The sequence below is a fragment of the Rissa tridactyla genome, chromosome 9 (assembly GCF_028500815.1).
Source record: "Rissa tridactyla isolate bRisTri1 chromosome 9, bRisTri1.patW.cur.20221130, whole genome shotgun sequence".
NCBI lineage: Eukaryota > Metazoa > Chordata > Aves > Charadriiformes > Laridae > Rissa > Rissa tridactyla.
The window spans coordinates 9,011,075-9,028,423 of NC_071474.1; the positions used below are offsets into that span (position 1 = coordinate 9,011,075).

The following is a 17,349-nucleotide window of genomic DNA, read 5'->3' on the forward strand; positions in this document are numbered from 1 at the left end:
ACATAACCTTAGCCTGGAAATGTTGCCAAAGCATCGCTTGGTTACAGGCGCTCAGGAGCTGTGCACACTCCCACACCTTCTGAAGGCCTCATTAAAACTGAAAACACCCGTGAGAAACAGCAAGTATCACAGCCACAAGCGAGCTGGGCTCCCTCTGCCTGAAAAAAGCACCAAACCCACCCATGATCCAGAGCCATCCACAAGGCCCCGGGCAAAGCACCAGCTTGCAGCAGGGCATACTCCGGGCACATCCCCTCACACAGTGGGCACTCATGTTTGGGACAGAGGGAAAACTGGGATAATCATTCCCTGCGCTCTCATTTGAGGGGACGATGACAGAGCTGAAAGCCCAGAGCCATCCAGGCACTAACTCAACTCTCCAGATACAGCGATGCTGCAAGTGCCTGGCTGAGCGCAGCTTTGCTCCCCACAGAAAGCCATACCCATCACCTCCCCAAACTGCCTGGCCAGCCTACACAAGGATGGACCAGGGCAGGAGAGGGATGCCATCAGCATCCCAGGATGTACTGGGCAGCCAAGACTTCGCATACCCACAGAGCAGGTTTTTTTCAGGCTAGGCAGCTAGATGAGACACGTGCCCTGTCCCATGCCTCCCCACTCATCAGCTAAAACAAAGCTGTCTGCAGCTAAAGCCTCTCAGAGGGCAGCGGAGATCCTTGCCTCACTTCTCCTGTCTGTTTTGATTCACATAAAACTGCTGCCGAGGCTTTGTACACTTGCAATTAAAGCACTCTCCTACCTCGGGACTCAGACCTAAGCCTGAGAACCAAAGAGCGCCCAGCAGAGAGAGAACAAAACCTATTTTTGTTTTTCATTTCTATTTATTTCCCAGAACCAGGGCTTCTCTTGGCGGTCCAGCCAGAGCTGTAATTTCCAAACCCCTGCCAGAAAAGGATGGGATAGAAAGGGAAGAACTCAGACAGGGAGCGACGCGTGGCGTCTGATGGCTGGATTAGCTAATGCAGAGAGCAGGCAAGTACCCACCGTCTAGCTACAACTCTATTAGTGCGACTGTTGGCGGCAATAAGTTTTTAAGCTAGAGCCACAGACGATGTTAAGTTGGACTCATAACATTAACTGAGATGCTGCTGTGCCCCATCCCCGCCAAAGCCTCTTGCTGTAGCTTTGCAGAAATCTACTGCAGGGTAAGCCAGCAGGGACTGCTGGTCTTAGAAATGCTGATGGGCCGGGCAGAGCGGCAAGATGTTCAGGACTACAAGGTTTTATACAACCAAAGATGTAATTGGATCCAGAGTCTTAGGTCTTTTCCGGGAAGGAATTTCTTGAAATGTCAGCCCTAAGCTCTCTGAGGACATGACAAAGGAAGCCAAGGACATGACAGAGGAAACCAGCTGTGACTTCTGGATAAGAAAGGCTCTAAGTCCAATGTTTATGAGCTGTTGCATGTGTCAGATGATTCCCTGTGCGCGCTCCGCTTCAGACTTAGGAGAGCTGTGCACACATTAGCTCAAGCCCTGTCGGTCAAGGTCAGCCTGCGCTGTGGGAATTAGGGCTGGAGTTACTGGAAACCATTCCAAGCCTCGCTTCTGGCCAGGGGGAAAAAGAGATAATATTCTTTGGAAGTGTGCCTCATTTTTGCCATCCTTTCTTCTGTGAGTCAGCAGGGGAAAAGCTCAACCCTGTTTGACAAGAAACTCTGCTTTAAAGCAATATCACCTTCCTGAGCTTGAGATACCTTGAATGCAGCCAGGCAGCCGTTTCAAGCGCCAAGTTCCCATCCACCTGCCTGCTTTCATAGCGTGGCATGATCTTCCCATTAGTCTTCTGCTCTTTCCTCCTCCATGTTCCCTGTGAGTGGCTTTGTCAGGTCTCATGTTGCCTGGCAATCTCCATGTCACATCAGTTGTAGTTCCTCTCCTCCCAACAGCTCTCATCGCTTCCCTTCCCACATGCTCCGCTGCTCTGAGCTGCCTCGCTGCACGTCACAGTTTTGTCTTCGATGACTATCCTCCCTCCAGATCCACGATTGCCTGCTAGCACTGGGGCACTGGGACTCAATAGGATGCCTCTGGTGAACCACTGCAGACCTGCACCCACTTGTCCCATCAACCCTCCCCATAGACCTGTCTCTCTCAAGAAGAGCAGACTCTTGCCAGCGTCTATGTGTCCCTGGGGTCTTCTGGCCTCCGCACAGCCGTGCACAAGTGCTGCTGCTCAGCCTGCCTTCCTCAGGCTTGCTGCCTCTGCATCGGTCTCTGCTGCTCACCGCCTTCTTCCTTTCCAGAGAATTTTGGCTCAGCTTCAAGTCCTTGGCTGATGTCAGTCTGCAACTCCCTTTCTAGCTTTCACCAGTGCTTCACGCTCACTTTATGTGGGCCATGTATTCTGTCTCCCTCCCAGATTCTGGAAGCCTCCTTGGAACTCAGTGTGCCAAAAAACTGTCTTCTACGCACCCATCCTCTGCATTTCTAAAAAAAAAATACAATATTTCCCACTTCTGCACATCCATTACTAATTTCTCCCCGCCTTGAGATTTGCTTTTCCTCATCAACGGGTGCCATCCTTCTAGCACTCACGGTCATGATCACCCCACAGTAGATAACATATGTCTTTACCTTAATTCCCAGCATCTTTATATGAATGATTTATTCAGAGCTCAGGCTACACTTGCACGCTGTCTTCTCTCAAACAAATCCAAAGCTCAGCAGGACAGTTTCATGGCCCCAGAAGGATACTTCAGGCACATCCCCCTGCCACGTTAACACCAGCATCCCAGTGGGTATCACCTAAAATATCCCTCTCCCTAAAATATCCCTCACATTTTGGGGAACAGCATCGCCATGTTATCTTGGTACTGACCATCCTACCTGTGCCCACATGGATGGAGGGTCCTTAGTGATGAGGAGAAATTTGTCAGGAAGCACCAGTGACAAAGCAACTCCTCAGAAAAAAAAAAAACAAACTTGAACCAGCCTCTTGCTCCAGCCCAGCCAACAGCAAGCCAGACCCTGTGGGCATTCACACTTGTGGGTCTAAATTGATCACTGGAGCTGGTGCCAGGGGGTGGTTTGCCAAAACTCCTTTCACAGGGCAGTGGCAGGAGAGGTCTGTCCAAGGCTCCATGTGGCACGTGGTGCCAAGCCTCCCCGCAGGACACCATGGACACCACACATCACATCAATGCTACATTCCCACCCCATCACCTTTTCCCACCAACCAGCCTCATGATCTCCCACATTTCTATCTGCATTATTTCTTTCACCAGTCAGGGCTTATCATCTCCTAGAAAACCACTCTAAGCACAGCTCCAACTGCAGCCAAGTAATTCCGATCCTTCCCATTCACCAGGCTGCAGAGCGCTGGCCCCAAGTGACTCTGCTGACACTGACCAAAGCCACCCCAAGCCCACCAGCTTCCCTGTCAGGATCACCATAGCCCGACAACACAGATGTGTTCTTCATCGGGTGGGGATAAGTACACTTTGCTGCCCAAACAGCAGCACCTCCATTCCCTTTGTGCCCGGTATTGGTCTTTTGAGCCTTTGGACTGGCAGACCCTGGGACCTGCCTGAAGAACCAAAATATGACCAAATGAAACAAAGCTCTATAAAAACGATCCCCATTGGAATTATCCCCATTAATCTGCAGGCTCGCCGTTACCCCAGGCCCTGCCAGTGCCTCTAGCTCAGCACTGCAGCCCCATTTTCTCCTCGACTCTTGGGTCTCTCTTGGGTAACAACCATCAATCTGAGTTTTGCCAGACGGTGCAATGACAATAAGTAAAGGTCTAAGAATACAAATGACTCATGCTATTAAACTTGAAACCTGAGCCAGGCTTGAAAAATATTTAGAGCTGTAATCAGCGAGGAGACAAATTCCAAATTCAGCATTTTAACTCTGCAAGCCAGATTCCCCATCAGAAGGGCGTTTCTCTATTTTCTAATATCACTATTAGTATTTTTCATTTAACAATTTGACAGAAATAAAATACACTGCAGTAACACCGGTGATAACACACTTACTCCCACTTGAAAGACTGTCTTTATTCTTTCATAAGTCACTTCCAGCTTACAGCTCTATTGATCATCAGTGAGGATGAATGGAGCTTCCCAGGATCCTCTGGGACAAATCCTACATATATATATTTTTTTATACCCACCAAACCACTATTTCTAAAATTCAACAAAACAGGTCATCGGGGCAACACTCCATTGATTTCGTGTCCACTTATTCTTCAAGCACAGCGCTGAATGCTCTATCAATAATTCAGCAGGCTGAAGGCCACCAGTGCCCCAGGAGAGACACTATCTCATCTCCCACACCAGAGCTGGGAGGTGCCTCGATTGCTGGAGACCAAGGGAGTCATTTGCCTAAAAAGCGGGGGTGTCTTATAAAGCACGTCCATGAGCTAAAGAAATACAGTTAGCCCTACCCTGCAACAGATGAGGATCAGGTATTTGAGCAGATTCACTCAAAATCTGGCCTAGTAAGTATTTCTAATGTGTTCCCAGACTTAGTCAACCGTTTACTACCCCAAGCATGACTTGTTCATCATCCCGACATTAATTAGCCAGCTGCTGCGAAGTTAAAAGAGAGGCAGTTCTGCTCTGGTGCTCCCGTGCCCAGGAAACCCTCCCAAGGATGGTGCTGCCCACTGGAGTTTTAGGTAATTATTCACAGGCTTCAAAATAGCTCTATTTGGAAATCATTCCTCCACTCAGCCTCCCCTCTTCTCCCAGGAGATACCTCCAGGGTGGGACTTACAGTTCAAAGAGTCGCAGGGTCTGGAAGAGTTGCCATGACAGAGTGGTGAGCCGGTTCCCAGAGAGGTCTCTGAAAATTAACAAGAAGAAAAGAAAAGAAAAAAAAAAAAAGAAAAAAAAAAGTAGTCACGGTAAATAATTCTTCCTGCACGTGGCCCTACCGCCTCCGCAGAGCTCATCGTCCTCCTCTACGGGGAGGCTGTCAAGCAGTTTAGTACCCAAGTTTAGATTTTATAATGAGAGATTTTAATGAGGACAAACCCAAATGGAAGTTTCTCATTTTACTTATTTTTTTCCAAGGGGAAAATGGTTTCTATCCTGCTGCCACGTTCAGTAAAAAAACACACAGAGCAAGATATATCGAATTCTTGCCCATGAATCTGGAGCTTCACCGACCATAAGCAGAAAGAACAAGTCTAATTTCATACCTCGAACAAAAAAATTTAAGTACAAACGACATGTTAAAAATAGTAACGGCTAGGTCCAAATGACAGCACGATGATTACCCAAGGTGTTACCATATGATCCACAGTAGCTGTGCGCTCAAAGTGTCCCTGTATGGCTGTGTGTTGTTTGCACCCAGGGGTACCATCGCTACAGCAGCCAACAGCTCCCCATCCCTCTTCTCCATCTGCCCAAACTTGCAAAAACATAAAATCTCATCTACCTGGGAGAGCTTTGCAACCCAGCAGACGTTACCTCTTCAGCTGAAAGCTAGAGAGGATAAAAGAGTGTAAAAGCCACCAAAGTAGAATCATAGAATGGTTAGAGTTGGAAAGGACCTTAAAGATCAGCCAGTTCCAACCCCCCGCCCTGGGCAAGGACACCTCCCACTAGACCAGGCTGCTCCAAGCCCCATCCAACCTGGCCCTGAAGTACTAAAACAAGAGGAAAAAACATGTCTGAGGCGGAGTAAGCAGAAAGGGAAAAGTCCTGCGTTTCTAACGGTGTGAGAAGATGGTAGTGAAATGCTTTCTGTAGCGGGCAGCCTTCCTGGGGACATCCATCCAGCCTAAGGGCCACCAACTGAGGGACCAGCCCACGGGGTGAGCAGAGGGATGCGTGGTCACAAGCTCTGGCCGAAACCCAAATCCTCCCACATCTATGTTGGCCTCCAGAAAACAAAGGAGGTGCTGCCTGGCATCTTTTGCTGAATCCAGCCCCGTCCCCACCAGCTCCCTGCCCGTTGCGAGCCGCCGGGGCAGGCTGTGGGCAGACAGGGCAGCTCGGCGCGAGCCTGCAGGCACCCTCCTGCCATGACCCTGCTCGCTGGAAAGGGCGATGAAGGGCCAGAGGCATGAACCGCTTAGAGGTTCATTAGGCCCTCAGCTGGCCAGAGAGGAGGTTGGGGACAAGGTGGCACAGAGGTGACAGCGGGCAGCCCAGCCATGCCCGGCTCAACCCATGATCCCTGCCTGATTTGCAGAAACGAGCTAAAACTAAGACAGCAAATCCCAGAATGGCTCTTGCCGGTGCAGGTGTGATCCACGAGGCTTCGGGAGGAGAGGTTCATTTGTCACCTTACAGCGGGTTGCAGCAAGGGCAGGCATGTGCTGGGCCAACACAGAAAGGGCACGTCCCAGGGACCGAAGAGGGAAAAGCAACTCTGGTCCTGTCCCACCTGCCACCAAGCGATGCTGCGAAGCCCAAAACCCTGCAACTAAGAGCGGGGAAGCCACTGCAGCTCACACGGCATCCCAAAGGCTCTCCGTGAGCCTGGCAGAAGAATAAGCCCAAACACCTCCAACGGCACAGCGCCGCATCATTAAATTCTGGCTCTGCTTCGTATCAGACTATCCCGCTGCGGAAACCATGGCAAACCACAGGTACCTCATTTCACATGACTAAGATCCCACCATTCCTACGGCTGCAGACAAACTGCTTCCAGCCTCCGATAAAGTTTAGAAAAGCAGCAAAAATAGCAGGTGAAGCTAAGCCGGGGAGGGAGGTGTGTGTGTCGGGGGGGGGGGGGGGGGGGGAATATTGCAAAACTCCTTTTTTTTTTTTTTTTTTATCCACCCCGGAGCACTGAGCACCTGGAAACTTTGCAAAGACAGATGAAAAGTAGGAGGGGAAGGAGCAGCTCGCTGCTACTGAAAAGCGAGACAGTAAATTCCCTCCCCCAAACAGGGAAAAGAAGGAAGCGTAAAGGGGGATGCATGAGAGACAGCAAGATGTGGGAGAGAGGCAGAGATGCAGAGGAGGGAGTGAATCTTGCTGGAATGTCCTTTCTCAAAGGTCATGTTTTGCTACATTAGGCAGAAATGTCAAGAGAAAATTGGATTCTGAAAGAGAAGAGAAAAAACAACAGGCTTTCCACGCAAATAAGGGAATCAAAAATAGCATGATCGTGTTATTACAATTTAGGACACAGAGAGATGGGGAAAGGAAACATCCTCACTAATGCAAGGAGCTTTGCCAGGCAGATGTGCTCCTCTTCTCATCTCCTGCACTCCCAGAAAATCAACTCCTACCACCTCCTCCCTCCCCCCGACAACAAACCACAGCAAATATAAGGCAAAGAGGAGATGGGTCTTCACTCGCACACATCTGGCAGGAGACTCCGCTCTCAAAGGGCAAAGCTGGTGTTTGATCCGACCTGACCATCAGGTTCCGCAGGGCTGGTCAGGGGGACATGCACCAACGGCTCCATTTCAGATCAACCGGGACACACACGGGGAGGAACATGTTTGATGTTGGAAACAGGCACCTCGGACACTTTAAAACATCGGAAATGTCCTTGCAATGGGCCCTTGCGAAGGTCCCTGATCTCAGCACAGAGACAGAAAGGGGCTGCACACATAAACACACATTAAAAATACACCATTTCAGTCACAAAAACTCCAAAGGTCAGAGATGCCAGGATTGGGTTTCCATGTGCAAAGGGTACATCTGCTGACTTCTGCCGCAAGAGATAGAGAGCTCCTACGGAGAAACCTCACTGCACAGCACTGATTTCTCCTCAGAATAGATCCATCCTGCGTGCCGGATGGGGCAGGTTTCCTGGGGAAGATAGCATGTGATTGTGTAATTAGAGACGCTACTGCAGTAATGCACACGCGGAGATAAAATTACAGCTCCGCGGGTGAACCAAGCTCTGGCACTTTGTAACTCCTGGTCAGCCCTCGCCAGGTTCCCCCCGTGCTCGAGCCTTGGCTGCGCACGCCAAATTTCCCAGCATTTTGTAGACAATCAATGGGGAGGATTGGGGAAAATCAAGGCCCTCCCCAGCCAGGACTAGTCCTGTCCCACCTCCAGCTGCCCATTCTGCCTTCCCAACACCGTTTCCAAGGCTGAAAGTCCATTGTCACCTCCAGATCCCCACCATTTGCAGCGACCTGAATACCAAGTCGCCGGGCAGCGCCAGGTCTCTCCTTCCCAATCCATTTGCCTTTCCCGCACCCAGACACTTCTTAGCAGGCTGAATCACACGACCCATCGTTCTCCAGCCACTCACAAATACTTCTCAGCCCCAATTTCCTTCTCCATGCCCAAATTTCCTATGATCTTCCCTGCCTTTACATCCTCCCATCCAACTCCAATGTCCCAACAAGACCTGCTGTTCCTCACCTCCCCTGTCCCCTCCCGAACGTCCTTTGCAAAACTTGTCCCCTCCAGCTGGATCAAGAATCATTCTGCCCACGTAAGGAAACATCCCAGAGCAAAATTAAGTCTTCCAAGCAAAATCTGGCCTTTGACAAAGTTTCTTCCCCTCTACTAAAGGGGGGTACGGGTGCTCTGTAACAGGAGCATAACGGCTACTTTTTAGCTTGAGCAAAACAGCCCATTTCCCCCACCCCCCTTCCACCGCCTCAAACGTCTGAGCAGGTTTTTATTTGAAACTAGAAAGAAATAATAAATAATAATAAAAAAAAAAATCAGCCAGGAGCAGACATCCAACACAGAAAACTTCAGCCTGAGCAATTAAAATTTGGCAGAGTTATAGGAAAGTGGAAGCAGTCCTGTAGCGGAGCGTGCCAGACAATCTTTATAACAGCCTGTGCATCAGCTCCACCTGTAATAAAATACGACACATCACGCATCGAGGAAACACAGGGGGAGGGAAGAAAAACGCCTTCCCTGCATATTTCTCAGCAGCAAACAGGAGCCTGTCTCTCTCAGGACAGACCTGCCATCAGAGCTCCTGGAGCACATTCCAACTGCTTCTTTGCCACGGGACATTTTCTCCATCACTCACAAGATGCTATTTTCCATGGAAACAGTCTTTAGAAACAGGCGCCAGGCTCCTTTTTGCCTCTGGGGCAGGTTTCAAAGGAGTTGGGTAGAGAAAAGGGGTTGGACGAAGCTCACCTGGACCAGGTCCAGGGCAGCAGACACCCAATTGACTCGTGACTCAGGCTCAACACCAGTCCACTCGCCTCCTGCCACAGCAGCCCTGCTCCTAGCCTCCTGCTTTGCAGGTGGCTCATCACACCATAACCCCAGCGGCCTTTCTCCACCAGCAACCCCATCCACACCTCAAAGGTGGGGCATTATCTCTGAGTGACAGCAAAGTCCCAGTTCTTGCTCTCTCCCTCCATCCATCCTCCTCCTGCACGTGGAAAGAGGTGGGTGAATGTGGGACAAGAGAGGGGTCTGGATGCGTGCAGCCCAGAACAAGTGGACTTCAGTGCAAGAGGAGACAGCGTGTTTTCTCTTCCCTCCGTTACCCAGCAGCCAAAAGTGTTTCCACTATTAAAGCCATTTTTATTCAGCTAAATTAAGCCAGATGCCTCATTAATGACACCAACAAGCAGGAGCCCCTGTAATTAAACCGTAAGCTATATTGCGCAGTTCAGCCCAATGCAGTGGCAGAAGCGCTGCTGCTGGGGAGGGACCCTGCGCGCCTGGCCTTCCCCTCCACGCATCTCCGTTCTCCGCTCGCCCCTCTTTCCAACCTGACACATTTACTTCTGCATGGGAGAAGTTTTTCACACGTTTTAATAACATGGTGCCACCCTGAAAATCCTGATCGGGGTGGGGGGGACGGGAATTAACTGCGCAGAGCAGCTGGGGCTGAGGGAGCACAAGCAACTGCTTAACAGAAATGAGGGGCGAGATGCACATCCTCAGCTGCGGTCCCCAGCGTTGGATATGCCGGTGGCACCATGTGGGATTCCCTTGATAGCTCCTGTGCTCTGGGCACAACGGATGCTTCCCATCATCTCACTGCAGCCTTGGCCGGGTGCTGGTGGCCACAGGAGAGGAAAATGTCAGCAGCCTCACACGCTGCTGTAGGGGTAGCTTCATCCAGGCTTCATTTCTGCAGCGCGTAAGCTGCTCAAGCTTTGGGTTTGAACCAGAGAAACACTGGAAGGTCACTCTGGGGCTTGCTCGTCCCTGTCAGATAACTCCAGTGACCTCTAAAAGCAGTGTTACACTCCCCACTGCCCATCCTGCCCTCCCTTTCCCCCTCCCTCCTTTTCCTGTTTAGTAAGCAGCTTTGCTCATTAAGGGAAAAAATGTACTGTCCTCCCTTCATGAATGTGCTAAAATTACCCCAGCAAGTCCCAGAAGCTGTGGCAGTGCAGGTCTCCCCACAAATCAGGCTCTGCAAATATTAGACTCAATTGAAATCTCCGATAGATCAGCACAAAGCCCCAGCAGGACGCGCTTGAGATAGAGCCTCCAAAAGCACCGGGCGATGTCAAGCGCAGGCAAGTCGGAAAGCAGAGTTAGCAGAACGGGACACGGTGTTAAATTGATCACCCTGAGATTTCCCAGCTGCCAGCAGTTCTCCTGTTTGTGCTCCCTGTCCAGGCTCAGCACCAGGACATGTGTATTGGTGCTATAGAGGAGTAGGACAGATTACAGAGGTCCTCCAGCCATGGTCTGGCATTACCTACTGTCCAGTTCTGCTCATCAAGCAACGCCCTTCGCAACACCCCAGTCTTTACTGACCCCAAACACAGCAGAATCAAAAAGCCTCTGAGGTTCAATCGTCCTTTGTGAGTTTGGACACTGAAACTAACTCCTTTCTCATGTCCACGAGTACGGCCTCATGGCTTGTCAGGCATCTGTTGCACAGTGTGTCCCATCACGTTATCATTTCATTTTCCCCAAATTACTTCTTGTTCTAGGGCTAGAGCCAGAATTTACAATAATTTCCTAAAATCACAGCATCCTGCATTAGAGGAGAGCATGAAACCATCATTGGTGACACACAAGAAGAGACCCTGCCACTCCAGTGCCCACCCGCTAGGTGTGATCCCAGACGAAGAACCACCAACCCCTCTGTATTTCCCAGTTGCGCAACCTTGGTTCGTAAAATCCCAACTGTCACTGAAACAGAGCTGAAGGAGGTGGAAGGGGCCGGTCTCCTGCATTGTTCTTTAAACAATAGCATTACAAAACAGGAGTTGCAGAGCAAGTGGGAAGGCGTGAGACACCACGCCTCTGTCACAGGGCTCCCACAGCCAGCGCCAGCAGCACATCTGCCCCACGCCTCTCCTCCCACTGCCTTTGCCAACGCAGCAAGCCATTTCCTACTGCTGCCTTCATCCCAGCCCATCCTGAAACACTTTAAAGGTTGTTTTAAAGGCCATCTCCAACCCCATGATGCTTCCACACCCTCCAAAGTCATCTCTTCTCAGGCATCTCCCAGCTGCACGAAGCTTTGTTTGGAGACAAATCACCCCTCAGAGTTTATTGTTGCTCAGAGTTTTGGTTCAGCACACAGTACAGATGGGAAGCCGTCACCAGATGTGGGTAACATTGTCCCCTATGCTTTGAGGTAGATCAAATACAGGGATCTGGCCCTGTGGACTACACTCGTCTCTTCATTGCTGTGCGCAGTTTCCATCCCTCTTCTCCAATGACATCTGGGCTCTCAGTGGACTCGAGGAAAGGTTAAAAGCTGGGTCAGCCCTGCAGTTGCTTTCCCTTTGCCTGCCAGCTTCCCCGCAGGGTAGAGTCCAGCAGCATCCACAGAACATGCCAGTCTTCTGCTCGAGGAAAGGAAAAAATCAACATGCAATGGGCAAGAGCCCTTCCCCGCTGCTGTCGTCCTGCAGCTGAGACTTCCTCAGGGCTGCTCTTCCCCCACACCATTTCTTGTCTCACAAACTGTAGTAATTTTAGATCCATTAGGCCCAAAATGTAACTGTACGCTGGGCTTTTCTCCTGCTTCGGCACGCAGAAATAATACTGGAGATGTGCGCTGACTGAGAACAAGGGTTGCCACCTGACAACTCCAGCGAGGGGTTGGGTTTATCCTGCCTGTTTGCCTCAAATTGCATGTTTCTTCAAGCTAGGAACAGAGAACGACTGGGGAATGCCTCCTACTCACAGGTTTCCAGTGGATGCAGAGCAAACCTGATCGCTCTGAGAGAGAGGAGAGATCCGTGCTGCGGCAAGGCACGGCTCAAGGAGACAGCGTAGGAAGGAGAGCCGTGTCCAAGGGGTATTCCCCAGCATCTCCGAGGACAGGGTGACACTAGACCCCCAACACATGCCTTCCCAGGCTCCCACATGTTTCTCACCAACTGCCCTTTGAATACATTGAAGCAGCAAGGACAGGTGTTTAGGAGGTAAAACCCCAGCTGGGAGGTCACCCCAAAGGCACAGGGAGGCACTGGGAGAGCTGGACAAGGTCCACACAAGAGCTTCAACTTCAAACCATTGAGTACAGATGTGCTGGGACAGAGTCCGGTCCTCCCGCTCCCTCCTGAACTAGGGCTGTGCTCTCAAGCTGATAGAAGGCTCTTGCATCAAATTTATATTGAGGGGAAAAAAAAAAAAAAAAAAAAAAATAATCCCACCTACTTGGATGTCCAGAAATCAGTGAGCCCTGAATAACCTCAAACACTGCTCTTGGAGGGAGTTAATAATGAGAAAAGAAAGAGGTGGGCCTGAGCTCCAACTTGCCTGCCTTGCGGAGGGGTGCCAGAGGCTGGGATGGGCTGGGAAGGTACCGAGCGCTTCGCAGAGTCTCTGAAGAGAGGAAGGGGTACAAATACGAAAAAATACATACATATATATATATATACACACACACACATACATATATATATCTCCCAGCAATAGCAAAACAACAGGGCATAAGGCAGGCTAAGCTCTCGGCAGACACTGCTAAATGGTTTCCAATTAATTAACTGATTACATGATAGAACAGAAGGGGATTCGAGTGAGTGCTGTTGACCTTTAAGAATAATTAATATCATCAGGATCGCAAAACTCGTCCAAGAAAAATAATTAGGAAGACTCTAATATTGCCTCCAAAGCCACATCGAAGGGGGAGAGGAAGGTTCTGGTTAATTCAGAGGCACAGTTCCCAAGTATTTGCTAGCAATATTTCTCCCTTACACTTGCTCCCCCCGGCAGAGCTCACACACACACACGTGCTTCTTCCCTACCCCAGTCAACCCTCCCTCTCCTCTCCATTTCCTCATCACCTTTTCTACACCCCATCCCCTTTCTGCTCCATTTCAACCTTCTTTCCTAAATGATTTCTTGCTCCAATCTTTTCTTGCAACCCTCTCTCTGCAGACTGGTCTCTATCACTCCCACGGCTACATCCCATCCCCTGCTCATATTTGGCCAGCCCCGAGCTCCACTCTCTGCCTTCCTGCACTTCAGGGTCCACTTTTTATCTCCAGTTACCACCGGCAGCTTCATAGGCTGCCAGAAGGCAAGCACTGCATGTAATCCCCAAAAAAGCCCCTCCCTGCTTTTCCTCAGCAGTCAAATCCATCACAGAGGCTGGTCTGGGAAGCAGATGTAAGAGATGCACAGCAGCAGGAGAAAGTGAAAGATGGGGAACTCGTGACTCCCTTTTCTCCCACTACACCTCACCAAGCACATGGATACTCACACCTCGCTGTATTTTCCATGCTTCTCCTTCGCCAGCTCACTTGGCCCACAGGTCCTGCGTGGGAGAGGGGCTGGAAAGCCACTGAGCCAAGCAGGAACTGCAGTGGTGAGCTTCGCAGGGAAGGTCGCTTGAACACACCGGAAGGTTGCATGAGCAGCCAATGTTTCTCGTGAGGGAAGCATAAAAAAAAAAAAAAAAAAAAAAAAACAAACAAAAACCCCACCACATCCCTGGATTGAAACCCACCTTTGCAGCGAATAAGTAAGTTTCCTCTGCTGCTTATTATCATTAAAACTCCTATGGCTTGACACTTCACTAAATTATAGATAAAAGGAAAAATGGTCTTCCTGGGCTCAGAAAAGCAGGCTGCTGCCAAAGAACTGTGTTTACACCAGCTAATGAAAAGAAAGCCGGCCATTAGCCTACAGCACTCACCTCACCTCGGCGGGGGGCAGAGCTACCTGCACCCACAGCACAGGGGGCCCGGAAGCTGCAGCTGGACACCACGAGGGACCAGAGCTGGAGAGCACGCAGGGCAAGCGGGCTGGCTTGGGGCAGGAACACGCATGGGGAACAGGGGACCAAAGGGACCACGCCGTCAGCCAGCGGAGATGGCAGCTGCCACCTCCCATGCTGCGTGGAGGCTCCTGCCCGCAGTGGGAGGCAAGGCTGATGTGCTCCAGCTATGTCTCATCAAACGGCAAGAAAAACACTCAGCCCAGGAGACAGACAGCATCAAGGAAGGAGCTGCCTCACACCAGGCTGCTGCTTCCCTCCAAGGGCCCATGGGATGGGGAGCAGGGAGGCAGCAGATGCCTGGAGCGCACCTGAGCATGGGCAAAGCCTTTTGGGCAGAAATGCTCCTGTTTGCAGCAGCTGAGCATGCAGGGAGGAGTAACACTCTGAGCAGAGACCTGCCTACAGCTACACCGGAGCTGTGGTGTGATGTGCCTCGTCACAGCCCCAGGCACACTTGGCTGAGTGGGACAGGGAACTGTTAGTTTCTTAATACAGTCAGAGTCCAGCAAAGCCTGCTTTCTACAGTCCTCGCTTATAACCACCCCAAAAGCAGAAACACATTTTGTCTTTGACAATTGGCTCTGTCAAAAACCACAAGAATGTCTGGACACGGCAATTACATTTTTCCCGTTCTCAATACATGATGTACTTACAGGAGAAGTGTCTTTCACCCACCCTTTATCTTCAAATATTGGTCACTCTGAGGAGTATTTTCAAATGAAAAGACTAATCACCATGAAGCACCAAGTGTTTCAGACTGCAGCAGGCATTCCTTCATTATTCTGTGACAGCAAATTACCCACAATTATCAACACGCACAACTGGATACAACAAACATTTAGCCAAAGCCCACGGGTTGTGGTTGCAGTGCGGTTGGATGGCAGCTCTCCTAGAGAACCACTCATGTGAGAAACCCACAGACAGCAGCCGGGCAGCAGTGCTGCAAGATAACTCCATTCATGCTGCAGAACAAAGCCAGTGCCAGGAGCCACTGCAGTTCAGAAAGTTTATATTGCATCTGTCAAACAGGCATCTCAGCAGACTGGCTTCATAGCAGGAGAGATGGAAGAATAAAGGTGCAGGTGGTAGTGAAACCAGGCTGGTAAACCCTCAGGTGGGCTCACACCTGATGGCTTGATCCATCTTGCACCTGCAGCCAGGTGCGCACAGCCACTGCTCCACTCACTGCCCTGGGGTGCGTGGCTGTGACTGGAAGGGGAAGAAGATTGTTCCAAGAGAAGGGCAAAGGAGGCAGCAGGGGCGGGCAGGGAGGCCAAGCAGCAGGTTTGGGCTGAACTAGAGGCAGGGAAACTGGGAGGCTTCAGCGCAGGCAGGGAGGCTGCATCGGAAGCCAGGCTGCAAGCAGAGAGACAGGGAGGGCTAAGAGGCTAGAGACCAGGGTCCATGCTGCAAGCAGGGTAGCTGGGGCTGATCTTAGGCTTCACGCAGAGGTGTCAGAGCTAATTTGGCAGCAGGAAGAGATGCCGCAGGCAGAGAAGACAGGAGGCTGGAGAATTGGGGATGCCTGGAAAGCCGGAGGGTGGGAGGCAAAGAGGCCCAGTCACAGGCAGGAAAGCCAGGCCTGGGTTGGAAGCTGGGAAGCTCAGCTGCAGGCAGGAAGATCGGCATCTGTGTTGGAGGCCCAGAGGTTGGGGATGCGGGAAGAGAGGCCGGGGATGCAGGAAGGGAGGCCGGGACCAGAGGGCGGGGATGCAGGCAGGGAGGACCAGAGGGCGGGGATGCAGGCAGGGAGGACCAGAGGCTGAGGATGCAGGCAGGGAGGCCAAGGATGCAGGCAGGGAGGCCAGGAGCAGAGGCTGGGGATGCAGGCAGGGAGGAGCAGAGGGCGGGGATGCAGGCAGGGAGGCCAGGAGCAGAGGGCGGGGATGCAGGCAGGGAGGCCGGGGATGCAGGCAGGGAGGCCGGGAGCAGAGGGCGGGGATGCAGGCAGGGAGGCCAGGGATGCAGGCAGGGAGGCCAGGAGCAGAGGCTGGGGATGCAGGCAGGGAGGCCAGGGATGCAGGCAGGGAGGCCAGGAGCAGAGGGCGGGGATGCAGGCAGGGAGGCCAGGGATGCAGGCAGGGAGGCCAGGAGCAGAGGGCGGGGATGCAGGCAGGGAGGCCGGGGATGCAGGCAGGGAGGCCAGGAGCAGAGGGCGGGGATGCAGGCAGGGAGGCCGGGGATGCAGGCAGGGAGGCCAGGGATGCAGGCAGGGAGGCCAGGAGCAGAGGCTGGGGATGCAGGCAGGGAGGAGCAGAGGCTGCCGGCCCTGTCCGTGGTGCTGCAGCGCGGCCCCGCGGCGAGCACACCGCTGGCCACGGCCCCACCCCACGGGACAGCCGTGGGCACCGGCAGAGCTGGCCGGGGAGCAGTCCCGGGAAAGACCACGCATGACCTCACAGCGTGCTGGAGGGCAGCAGGTGTGAAACACACTCATCCTCAGTCACTAGCAAGTCTACAGACACATTTACCCACACCTCCTGGGGAAGACAAACCTTGAGCTCTTATGGCAGCCTTGTAAATATCCCACGGTCTCTTGCATCCAACATGATTCACAGTTCATCCCTTCACAAATACAAATGAGGGGAAGGGGTTGGTGGGAAACTCCATCCCCCCGCCAGTTTTCTAATAAAATTTTATAATTCCAATAAAACCCATGACTGCCTAATTTACGATATTTAAATTATTGCCTAGTCACACACCATCATGAATTAATGTCCCATCATTCATGCCCTGTCGTATCTTATTGCTCAAATAACATATGATTTTAATGTTTCTATTTTTCTGCCCTGGTGCTTATTGCCTGTACATCAAAAGGTGAAAATCAGCCCTGAAATCATTCTGTTAGTAAACCAGTATTATGAAAAGAAAAATCCTGGGTGAGATAACTTGTGCTGTCACTTAACTTGCTAACTTGCACTCATCCTGCCATAATTGTTCACTCTTTCTCCCACCAGCTTTCAAGGAGGTTTCCGTATCCTCAGGTCCCTCTTGGTCCTCCTCCCTGTGCAGCACCTCTCACACTGGCACAGGCAGGTAAGACATGCCTTACACCACATCTAATTAACTGAGCCACAGGGTTTGGGGAGGAAGCAAAAGGGACAGCCAGAGGCTGTTTCTGGAGTACCTCCATGACACAGTGACCACAGAAGCCTAGGAAAAAGATCTGGTCCTTGTCATGCCCATATCTCCAGAAATCGGCTCATTCTGTGCTGCTGGTGATCTCGGAGATGTGGTGAGGTTTAACCAAGACACAAGTACACCTCATCTTCAG

The 17,349-nt window shown here is 51.4% G+C and overlaps 1 protein-coding gene across 4 annotated transcripts in view; it reads right to left on the reverse strand.

Moving 5' to 3' along the window:
- The window catches only part of NTRK3 (neurotrophic receptor tyrosine kinase 3), a 228,694-nt gene that overhangs the window by 167,874 nt on the left and 43,471 nt on the right, over positions 1–17,349 (reverse strand). For 3 of the 4 annotated variants that reach the window (XM_054214889.1, XM_054214891.1, XM_054214892.1), the window contains one exon: positions 4,746–4,814. The exons of the other annotated variant lie outside the window; for it this stretch is intronic. In XM_054214889.1, coding sequence (XP_054070864.1) covers positions 4,746–4,814 — 69 coding nt within the window. The remainder of the gene's footprint in view (positions 1–4,745; positions 4,815–17,349) is intronic. 4 annotated transcript variants of the gene reach the window in all.